This window comes from Nycticebus coucang, chromosome 11 (assembly GCF_027406575.1).
Source record: "Nycticebus coucang isolate mNycCou1 chromosome 11, mNycCou1.pri, whole genome shotgun sequence".
In the NCBI taxonomy this organism is placed as follows: Eukaryota; Metazoa; Chordata; class Mammalia; order Primates; family Lorisidae; genus Nycticebus; species Nycticebus coucang.
In genome coordinates, this window is record NC_069790.1 from 36,842,292 (window position 1) to 36,854,442 (window position 12,151).

Genomic DNA, 12,151 nt, shown 5'->3' on the forward strand with positions numbered 1-12,151 from the left:
GAGGTGCAGTCCCAGGCAGAGGTGATCAGAGGATCTCTGTGGACCATGTGACTGGAGTGTGATAACACAGTCCCAGGTAATATAGGAAAAGAAGTAGATTTGAGGGACTAGATCAGAGGTCAGCAAATTTCTTTGGCAAAGGGCCAGAGAGTAAATATTTTTCAGCATATGGTCTCTGTTGAAACTTCTTGACTTTGTACTGGAAAGAGCAGCCATAGTTAATATGGAAAAGAATGGCCATGGCAGTAATCCAATAAAGATTTATTTGTAAAATCAGATGATGGGCCAGATTTGGCCTGTGGCAGACCTCTGGAGTAGATCCAATTAATTTGACCTTGGACATGTTGAATTTGACATGCATATGGGATGTCCAACAGATTAAAATGCACATCAGAAGAAAGATTGGAATCACTTGCAGATATCTGCACTTCATATCCTCTCCCTTAATCTGTCTTCCATTCAGGGATGCATATGTGTGTGCACATTTGTGTATGGCAGTAGTTTTCAAACAGGTTCACCTGCCTGTTTGCTGTGACACATCAAGTTCAGATGCAAAATTATCAGATTGAAAAATCTACTTCTAAATAATTTAAAAGTTCAATTACTGTGGGGTTTGCCTCATTGCTTTGATTCATTTTAGAAAAATAAAATCTCATAAATACTTTCTTGAATATTGTTAGCATTAATAGCAGGAATTTGTTAAGTATCAGCCTGCCTTGGACTGTATAGACACTTTTCAGGTGTGTATCTATATCCTCAGCTTGAGAAAAAGATCAGCTAGAAAAGGACCGAGTCAGGATTCAGATCAGACTGGCTTCAAGCACATGCTGCTGCTTACCACTAAGTCAGTATGAAACTGAACATTCAAGTTTTTGCTTATCTGTGTTAAAGGCAGCCCGAGACATTCGGACCCTTCTTCTTTCGGCCTGAATTTTTACTTGGGAGGATGGCATGTGTTTCCATCCTCCGTCATTTTTGCATGCCACTTGTTGATGTCGTTGAGCTTTGCAATTGAAGTGCAGGCTTCGTCCTTTACAGTCTTCATGTCCCTTCACTATTTAGCCCTCTGCTGTGTATACAATTATGTCAGCAACATTATTATTTCCCACTCAGCAAGACTATTAAGAAGATGAGAGCATTCATCAAAGGTGGGACATGGGATTGAAATCTAAGTTTTTATTAAATAATCACCAATGTGTGGCATATCTAACCAGTCAGATTCCTGAATCGTGTGGCTGTTATTTTAAATTGTTTCTAGAAGTATTCCTAAGGAATGTCACATTAAGGGGATGATGAAAATTGCACCAAGAGCAATCGGGGCAGAACCAAACGACAGAGGTGTTTATATTCAGAAATGTGGCACAGTTAAGCACAGCTTAATGGAAACCTCTCAAAGTAACTCACCTTTTGCTTGTTTTTTCTTTGTTTGTTTGTTTGTTTGTTTAGAAAATCCCTGGGAAGTTTAAGAAACTTTTCTCTGAACTTGAAAGTTTAACAGTAAGTAGTTGAGCCAAAGGGGACTTGTTCTTTCACAATAATTGCCATTGTCTAATTTCCTCACAGACATGTGAGTGGTTGGTATCTGCACTCCACTTTGTCAGGTAGCTTAGACTAGTTCATTCGTCTGTGAAAATGTAGCTCTGCTTCTCATGGAGAGAATCTAGTTGACAAAAAGGGTGCTGAGAATAATCCTTTCAGTGAGATTTTTCACAAGGCAGAGTTTTAAGAATAGTCTAATTCGAAGCCTATAAAAGTAATCAGTATAAATTTAGTGTGCGATTAGTGCCTTATGTATTATTCTTTTCTTTTATTCTTCTTTTCACAATTAAGGTACAAAATGTATAGTTTCTTTTTAGAAAACACTTAAACGGCATTCTCTTGTTTTCTCTGTATCATCTGTGCAGTATGAGGGCAGTTTTTCTTGGCAGTGTACCTAACCAAAGATCTTGGGTTAACTCATGGTAGAAATTATGCAGAGGAAACTGTACTTAACCAACCTATTAGAGGAAAATAATGGGGCAATCAAAAGGTATCTCTCATTTGCAGTCATTTCCCATTATTGTAAACCAATAACTTGAGTTTCATTCATTGCCTAGATTTCCTGCCCTAATTTAGTGAGTATTCTCCTAGGAAACCTTTATCTACTTCATTCTTAGGAAGAACCTCTCTGTATCTTTTATAAATCATGTTCAAATTGTGTAGCAAAAGGGGGTTTAGAATTCTTTCTATAGCATATTGATTTTTCTTTCTCTTCGTAATCTCCTTCATTCTGCAGGATCCTTCCCTAAATCACAAGGCCTACAGAGATGCATTCAAAAAGATGAAACCGCCAAAAATCCCCTTTATGCCCTTATTGCTTAAAGGTAACAATTTTTTATCTTTCATGCTATGTAATTCCATATTCCAGAAATTTATCACCCTAACTGTAGAGGGCAATAAAAAAAAAGGATTTCCCATTTATTTCCTTATAGTAATTTTGGCATTTAAGCCTAGTTGTGTTTGCTATGATTGTATTTCAAATGCTGAATTGTTTGTGGTTCTGAGAGTATTTCATTGTGCTTGAGAAGACATCAAAGCATTTTCACTCAACTCACAAAGCCTGGCACTGGAAACTTGTGTTTCTTTTTCACTCTGCTTCTAAGCCCTGTATTATTTTGTTTGAGTCTATATTCCACTAACTTCAACCAAGAATAAGGCTGGCAAAAAGAACCCAAATGGTGATCAGTTATGCTGTATGTTTGCAACCTGAACTTTAGAAATACAGCCTACAGTTTGCTGTTGTGTGAGAATTACCTTTGGTCAATATCAACAGTATAGTGTATGAAAGTTATTGGAAAGTTATTGATAAAGAGTATACTTTCCTTTCAAAGAGTGGAATCTAGATAAGAAAGAATTTGACAGCTCCAGGTTAGTCTGCTGACCTCTCTTCTGTAGTGCACCAAATAATTCATCATTAAACACATTAAATTTACTGATGAGATCCAGTGATCTCATTCAAAATAAGTGGATAAATACAAGGAAACTCTGTTTGATCTGGCTTATACTCCTGACATTCAGCACATAACCTTTCCCTGTGTGTTTTGTAGGGAAAGGGGGCTTGGCATCGTCCTCTGCCACGTTTGATTCCTTCAGGAGGTCTTGTAGGAATACTCCATTCAGCCTTTGCTCTTCAGAGTCCTGTAACTTCTGCCAGATTAGGCCCCAACAACTGCTTCCATAAATGTGATTCTGGAAATAAGTCTCATAAGAACTGGATTACTGGCTCAGTGCCTGTAGCTCAAGCTGCTAAGGCACCAGCCACATACACCAGAGCTGGTGGGTTCGAATCCAGCCCAGGCCTGCCAAACACAATGACAACTACAACCAAAAAATAGACAGGTGTTGTAGCGGGTGCCTGTAGTCCCAGCTACTTGGGAGGTTGAGGCAAGAGAATCGCTTAAGCTCAGAAGTTGGAGGTTGCTGTGAGCTGTGACACCACAGCACTCAGGGTAACCACTTGAGGCTCTGTCTCAAAAAAAAAAAAAGAACTGGATTGCTGATTGGCGTGGCCATCCTCAACCCCCATCTTCCCCGCTGCCTCCCACACTGGCAATAAAGCCAGTATTCCCTCCTCAGCTTCTCTCAAGAACAGCCAAAGCTGGGAGGATGAGTGTGAGTTGCTTTGCCTCCCTGCAGCTGCGCTTTTAGTCTTCACCAAATATAAAGCAAGAATCTCTGAACGAATAGGACATTCGGACAACTGAGAGATGCACGACTACTTCAGTCAAGTGGAAAGATACTGTGAAATGGGAGTGGACGGAATAAAGAGAGAACGTGTTGCCCAAATAACAATTTAAATGTTTATTTGGTTCTTCATGTGAATTTGCTTTTATGATGAGTTTATTCAGGCTTATGCTTTTTATTTGCAAAATGACAACACCTTCACCTGGAGGGCCGTTGGAGACAGGTGGGAAGTAACACTTATAATCATTTAGACACAAATAGAGACAGTAGAAAATGAGAGCAGATGTAAGAAAGAATTGATTTTAGGAAGAAAAAACATTGAAACAATGAATACGAGGTAATGAGAAATTAGTTGATAGTGTTTCTTTAACTTAATTAGATATGAATAGAGCTTTCTGCTAGATATCAGTGATTTTCCCAAAAAAATATTTACTGTAGTCAAGTGTCTCCTGTGCATGTTTTAGCTTGGATGCAATTTTCTGCTCTACTGAGTTTATCGAGACTTCTTTGTTGGCAGCAAAACAGATTTCCCTTTTTATACTGACAGTACATTCACTCATTCCAAAAATAAGAAGTAAATTAATTTTTTTTCTTTTTCATTAAAGCCTTCTTTAATGAAATAAACACTTAATTTTTCTTTATCTTAATTTTTGTCATAAAAATAGTATTAGTACTCCATTGTATTTAAAGTTAACTGTTTTTAAGTGTCATGGATTATTTTTATTTTGTATTGGTTTTTATTTTTTTGAGATGGGATCTTGCTATGTTGCCCAGGCAGGACTTAAACTCCTGGGCTCAAGTGATCCTCCCACATTATACTCTTGACTGGGACTACAGGTGTGCACCACTGTGCCTGGCTTTTAAAGTTACTGTTTTTGTCTAAAATAATTTCCAAAGAAAATAGGGTGATATTTAAAATATATACATTACATATATTTGTATTCATGTATGTCTGAGGCATTTTGGCAAAAATACACAATGCTAATTTTTAGAATTTTAAACTGTAATTATTTTTAAAGTTGCAATTAACTGCTTTATAGCAACCACCTTAGTTTTTAATGGAAATTCTTTTTGCTCCCTCTTGTACCTTCTAGAATGAGTTGCTTTTCATTAGAGAAATTGGACCAAATTGAACTCATTGGGTATTTAGCAATGTTTAAGCCTTCCAAGTTTGTTTTTTTGATAAAGTCAGTTCTCAGCAAGTAGGTGATCAAGTAGGTGGATGACCTGAGGATCCTTCCAGCCCTCAGTTTTCCTCTTTTCCAGTTGAATTTCTTGCCTTTGGATATACTGTCCCACTACTGGCCAGAAAGGGAGGAATGGGAACCCCAAGTAAGTGCTGGAAAGATCCCGCTGAGCTGAAAGTCAGATGCACCTGTGCAGTGTGTATTGTGTGCTGTTTTTGGCAATGATGTCCTTTGTACCACTGTCTCCATAATCGAGGTGTTCAAAGAGAAACTCAGGTCCTTGGTGGGCTGTGCATGTATCTTAGAGTAGACACTGTTACGGACCATGTGGGTATTTTAAAGGAAAGAATGTCAGGCTGCTGGTGTGTTATTTGGGCAACACATTCTCTCTTTATTTCATCCCTCTTCCATTTGCCATCTCTTCGGAGTGTTCTTTCATCTGGCAGTTCTGTTTGATGAGAGGTTTGGAGTGTGTTCAGATGGCTCCAGCTGAAATAGGCTTGGCCATTGATCATTTCCTAAACCATTAAACTGCTTCATATCCCATGACTGAAATTTTGCCATCCTAGTTTTTTTTTTTTTTTTTGGTCTCACGTACTGTTTTATTGTCACCATTTCCCTGGTTTGTCACATTTCCTTGGAAAACATTATTTTTTAATAGCAGCATAAAATTCCACTCTGTGGACCAACTTAAGTGTGTTCAAACAACATCATTGTTGATTTTTTTTCTGGTTCTTTTTCTTTTTTTTTTTTTTTATTGTTGGGGATTCATTGAGGGTACAATAAGCCAGGTCACACTGATTGCAATTGTTAGGTAAAGTCCTTTTTGCAATCATGTCTTGCCCCCATAAAGTATGACAAGGCCCCACCCCCCTCCCTCCGTCCCTCTTTCTGCTTTTCCTCCCCCCCCATAACCTTAATTGTCATTAATTGTCCTCATATCAAAATTGAGTACATAGGATTCATGCTTCTCCATTCTTGTGAAGCTTTACTAAGAATAATGTCTTCCACTTCCATCCAGGTTAATACGAAGGATATAAAGTCTCCATTTTTTTTAATGGCTGAATAGTATTCCATGGTATACATATACCACAGCTTGTTAATCCTGGGTTGGTGGGCATTTAGGCTGTTTCCACATTTTGGCGATTGTAAATTGAGCTGCAATAAACGGTCTAGTACAAGTGTCCTTATGATAAAAGGATTTCTTTCCTTCTGGGTAGATGCCCAGTAATGGGATTGCAGGATCAAATGGGAGGTCTAGCTTGAGTGCTTTGAGGTTTCTCCATACTTCCTTCCAGAAAGGTTGTACTAGTTTGCAGTCCCACCAGCAGTGTAAAAGTGTTCCCTTCTCTCCACATCCACGCCAGCATCTGCAGTTTTGAGATCTTGTGATGTGGGCCATTCTCACCGGGGTTAGATGATATCTCAGGGTTGTTTTGATTTGCATTTCTCTAATATATAGAGATGATGAACATTTTTTCATGTGTTTGTTAGCCATTTGTCTGTCATCTTTAGAGAAGTTTCTATTCATGTCTCTTGCCCATTGATATATGAGATTGTTGGCTTTTTTCATGTGGAGTAATTTGAGTTCCCTATAGATCCTAGTTATCAAGCTTTTGTCTGATTGAAAATATGCAAATATCCTTTCCCATTGTGTAGGTTGTCTCTTTGCTTTGGTTATTGTCTCCTTAGCTGTACAGAAGCTTTTCAGTTTAATGAAGTCCCATTTGTTTATTTTTGTTGTTGCAATTGCCATGGCAGTCTTCTTCATGAAGTCTTTCCCCAGGCCAATATCTTCCAGTGTTTTTCCTATGCTTTCCTTGAGGATTTTTATTGTTTCATGCCTTAAATTTAAGTCCTTTATCCATCTTGAATCAATTTTTGTGAGTGGGGAAAGGTGTGGGTCAAGTTTCAGTCTTTTACATATGGATATCCAGTTCTCCCAACACCATTTTTTGAATAGGGAGTCTTTCCCCCAAGGTATGTTCTTGTTTGGTTTATCGAAGATTAGGTGGTTATAAGATGTTAGTTTCATTTCTTGGTTTTCAATTCGATTCCAAGTGTCTATGTCTCTGTTTTTGTGCCAGTACCATGCTGTCTTGACCACTATGGCTTTGTAGTACAGACTAAAATCTGGTATGCTGATGCCCCCAGCTTGATTTTTATTACTAAGAACTGCCTTAGCTATACGGAGTTTTTTCCGGTTCCATACAAAATGCAGAATCATTTTCTCCAAATCTTGAAAGTAGGATGTTGGTATTTTGATAGGAATGGCATTGAATAGGTAGATTGCTTTAGGAAGTACAGACATTTTAATAATGTTGATTCTTCCCGTCCATGAGCATGGTATGTTCTTCCATTTGTTAATATCCTCTGCTATTTCCTTTCTGAGGATTTCATAATTTTCTTTATAGAGGTCCTTCACCTCCTTCGTTAGGTGTATTCCTAGGTATTTCATTTTCTTTGAAACTATGGTGAAGGGAATTGTGTCCTTAATTAGCTTCTCATCTTGACTGTTATTGGTGTATACAAAGGCTACTGACTTGTGGACATCGATTTTGTATCCTGAACCATTACTGTATGTTTGATGACTTCCAGGAGTCTTGTGGCTGAGTCTTCAGGGGCCATCCTAGTTTTTAAGCTCAGCCATCTATTTGTTTCTTTCTCTCAATCCTTCCTAATCACACACCTGCCATTCACCTGCCTTCAAACCTTCAGCCATGTGTACCCTACTCCTTCTCCTGGACTTCCGCCCCGTCTAGCCACTCTCCCTCCCACCTAGCCACCTTCTCAGCCGCCTGCTCACACCTCCCAGGCACCCTCCCTGCCCTATGGTTGTGCCAGCATCAGCCTGACGAGCCTGCACCCAGCAGAGCAGCCACCCATGTCTGCTGATGTCAGCAGGTCCCTGAGAGTTAAGAGTAAGAGAGACCACAAGGAAGAGAAGAGATTCAGTTGTGAGGGAAACTAAAGCATTGCGGAAGCAACTGATGTCCCCTAAATTGAGCAAGTTAACTGTACTGGCAATAAGCAAAGTCCAAGTCCTTTCACTCCCAGGGGCCCAGAGGTGAGAGGCCTGTCTGGGTTTGAACCCTGGCTCCGACGATTGTAGCCACCAATGTGGGTCTGGCATAGCCATCCTTTGGGCCCTAGCTTCTTCACATGCTTATCTCTGAGGATTTTTATCTTACAGACTTTTATGAGGATTAATGAGTTCGTGCAGCTAAAGCCCTTAGAGCTGTGTCTGGCACTGGTAATAAATACAAGGTGCCAATATCACCACCCTCATCATCATCCTGAGGTGCATGGGGAGGTGCACGGGGTGGGAAATCAACCTCATAACACTGGGGCAATGGGCAAAGTGACTCTGAGGGGGTGTTTGCAGTCTGGAATTCCCTAAGAGTTAGTAAAGGCCAGGCTTTTAGGTGGTGGTTAGTATGAATAGAATACACAAAGTGTTTTATTTGCTGTATAAAAAAAGGTAAAAACTGTGTTGACTTCGCTTTTCTAAATATTGTGTCACAGAATGAAAGCTTGCAATTACTTTCTGAAAGCAAAACTGCAAAAGATAATAAAATAACCAGAGAGTTTGTCAGAACACTGCGTAATTAATTGTGAATCATTTTCCTACTAGGACATCAGTTTAAAAGAAAAGGGGAAAAAAGTTCATGAGAATATGGCAGTCCACACTAGAAGCTGTGTATAGGGAGGCCTGAGGAAAGTGTGCACTGTAGCTATGCAGTGGAGTCACCTCCCGGCTGCTGTCAAAACTCACAGGCAGGTTTCAGGAGCACCTATTGCATAATTAGGGAACAGCAGAAAAATGTCTAGATTAGATGCAAATGCTTTCTCTTTCTATTCATAGGAGTTTTTAAGCTGTTCCTTTCCCTCTTTTTAATTAGTTTACTTTAATAAGATTTTTTAAGATTATTTGTGTGGCTCTCCATGTCTGTAATAAAACGTGATTTTTTGCACATACTTTATTTTTCATTCTTCTTTGAGACAGGGTCTCACTGGTACCCAGGCTAGAGTGCTATGGCATCATAGCTCACAGCAATCTCAAACTCCTGGGCTCAAGAGAGCCTCTTGCCTCAGCCTGTCAAGAAGTTGGGACTACAGGCACCCACCACAATGCCTGGCTAGATTTTCTATTTTTAATAGAGATGAGGTCTCGCTCTTATTCAGACTGATCTCGCTCCTGAGCTCAGGCAATCCACCCTCCTCAGCCTCCCAGAGTGCCAGGATTTCAGGAGTGAGCCACTGTGGCTGGCCTCTGTGCGTGTGCTCTAAACTGCAGTGCGTTTCTTTTTGTGATCCTTGTCTATGACCATTCCCTAATGCTTAGTCATCAACCCTCTGAGTTTAGCTAAATGCTCAGCTGCTGCCTTTAATGTAACTAATTCCCAAATCTATATCTCTTGAGGAGACACTCCTTTGTTTTTTGCAGCCAAAAGGAGATTTTTTAGTGAATATCGCAGTTCACTTTAAACGCAGAATCTCAGACCAAGTTTAACTTTCTGGGTATACCTCTTCTCCTTCTTCCGTTCTCTCTCCTGAGCCCTAGCCTCATTCTCCTGCTCTCTTATAATATGCTGTATTTGCAACAGCAAAAAGCTCCTCCAAAGGCGTCTCGTAGTCTTAAGACAAAAGCTTTTGGAGTTTTCTCCTGATGTCTAAAGCTGATTGAGTTAAGAACTTATCTCTTGACATGGACCTTCATCCTGTTTTGCTTATTCGATTTTTATCAGTGATGCTTTCTTTCTACCAATTGAATGGCACCAGAAGTCCTGCCATTTTCAAAACTACCTCTTTGCTCACTTCTGATGACAATCAGGTACCAATATTTAGAACCAAAATCTTAAATTTAAATCTCTAGATCGAAATCTTCACTGTTTTAAGTAAAGCGCATCCCATATACTTTGCTAGGAATTTTTTAAAAGCAAACACACTCTTACTAAAATCCTGTTGTTTCTGGGTCCTTTTCTATGTACCCATCTGGCCTAAAAGCGTAATGGAACCAGTAAGTTATAGGATAATGTTAGCTTATACTTAGTAAGCACGTTGAAGTTAAACGCTTCATTGTGAGCACAAAATATGTATATTCAGTACCATTACAGTGTTTTTACACACACACAAATTGTGCACTTTCATGTCACATGCTATACGAATTTAATTTCAAGTTGCCCTGCCAAGCGAGTAGAATGATCTGCAATGTTTAAGAAAAATAACTAAATTGCATTGTGTGTTGACCTCTTCAGTGCTGACGGTCATGATCTATTCCTAATAGTACCTATGTCTTTTTGTTTCTTATTTTCAGATGTTACATTTATTCATGAAGGAAATAAAACTTTTTTGGATAATCTTGTCAATTTTGAAAAGCTGGTACGTAAATTTCACCATTTCTCCATTTTCCACAGTACAGGAAATGTATGCCTTTCCTTCCTGCTCTAGGACATACATGGTTTAGTACTTTTCTCCATTGAATGCAGGGTGATTTCTAGAAGTTTATTTGCTGCATGTTGTACATTGTCAATAATATGTGTTTCAATTAACAGTAGATATGCTAGCAAGGCTTTTGAGAACCAAATATGAAAATCTGCTTTTTATTTCTAAAAATGGAGCTTCATTAGATTAACAGTAAGGGTTGAGTGTGTATTATTAAACCAGAAACAAAACCATAAGGTCTCTGTCAGGAGGAATGCACTCATGCAACTAAGTTTACTGCTTTCAAGGCATCCCACAATGTCCCAGCCAGCTCAGAGGGAGAAAATTCTCCTCCTGGGAAGGTGTCTCTTTCAGTCTGTCAGTACTCCAAGCTTGGATGTGATACTGGAATTTGCAGGGTCTGTGTGTGCAGGGGAAGGCCACTCCCTTTCCAACCTGTGGGCAAATGGTGCCACCTCTGAACATCATGGACAGAGCCGCCCAGTCAAAGTGCCGTCCCTGCTCCGAGCAAGAGGTCCCCAGCTCATCTCTCTCCAAACATTTTTGAAATGCCTCTTACTGAATCATCTCCAGGACATCCCCAGGTGTTTTGTCCTGCTGTGGGCTCCCCAAACGCTTTCTGACCTGCCTTTGGGCAAAGGAAGAGTGACCTATAAGAATGCAGCGACTGTGAAGTGCTCCAGAGGGACCTGCTCGTCTGCTAGAGGAACGCATTGGTCTGACAGATGAGCTTTAGGGTCATAGATTTAACTGTCCATCCTGGTTAAAGATGAGGGCAATAACCCTGCTACACAGGTCCTGACCTTTGAGCGACCTTTTCAGTAATGGAAATGGATTTATGTGAACTCTCTGAAGAACTGCCCCTGGTTCCCTGTAAGATTGGGTCAGGCCCTCGAGAGAAGTTTGAGCGAGGCAGGGGCCGTAGACCATGACCAAGGAACAATACAAATTGATGAGTCCAGCTGGCTTTGGCGTCTGACCTTTGCTTCGTAAGCTCTGATGCCTAGACTGACTCCCCGTGGGGGGGTGAGGCAGCCCAGCAGCAGTGTTTCTGCCTCTTACACGGCCCCACAACCTGGGCATCTGGATTCTGGAGGACAGATGTCCTGGAATATCTTGCTCTAGCTCCATTTTAAGTGCTCCGAAGATGATCACTTCATAGCTCATTTTTTTTTGAAAGACAGAGTCTAACTCTGTTGTCCAGGCTAAAGTGCTGTGGCTTCATAGCTCACAGCAACCAAAAACGTTTGGGCTCAAGCAATCCTCCTACCTCAGCCTCCCAAGCAGCTGGGACTACAGGCACCAGCCACAACACCTGGCTAGTTTTTCTATTTTTAGTAGAGGTGGAGTCGAGCTTTTGCTCAGGCTGGTCTCAAACTCCTAAGCTCAAGGGATCCACCCACCTTGGCCTGTAAGTGCTAAGATTACAGGCAGGAGCCCCTATGGCTAGTTTGCCTGTGGCTAGTTTTTTTTATTTTTTTTTTAGAGAGAGTCTCACTTTGTCACCCTCGGTAGAGCACTATGGCATCACAGCTCACAGCAACCTCCAGCTCTTGGGCTTAGGCGATTCTCTTGCCTCAGCCTCCCAAGTAGCTGGGACTACAGGCACCCTCGACAACACCTGGCTATTTTTTATGTTGCAGTTTGACCAGGGGCAGGTTCAAACCTGCCACCCTTGGTATATGGGGCCAGCATCCTACTCACTGAGCCACAGGCGCCAACCGTGGCTAGTTATTTTTGAAGTGGATGTCTATACATTTTTAAGTCTGTCTCTGCACTAAGTGTTTAGAATCATA

General features: G+C 40.5%; 1 protein-coding gene across 4 annotated transcripts in view; it reads left to right on the forward strand.

Moving 5' to 3' along the window:
* RAPGEF5 (Rap guanine nucleotide exchange factor 5) overlaps window positions 1-12,151 on the forward strand; it is a 271,113-nt gene that overhangs the window by 248,922 nt on the left and 10,040 nt on the right. For all 4 annotated transcript variants that reach the window (XM_053609433.1, XM_053609434.1, XM_053609435.1 and 1 more), the window contains 3 exons: window positions 1,447-1,497; window positions 2,276-2,363; window positions 10,228-10,292. In XM_053609433.1, the coding sequence (XP_053465408.1) occupies window positions 1,447-1,497; window positions 2,276-2,363; window positions 10,228-10,292 (204 nt within the window). The remainder of the gene's footprint in view (window positions 1-1,446; window positions 1,498-2,275; window positions 2,364-10,227; window positions 10,293-12,151) is intronic.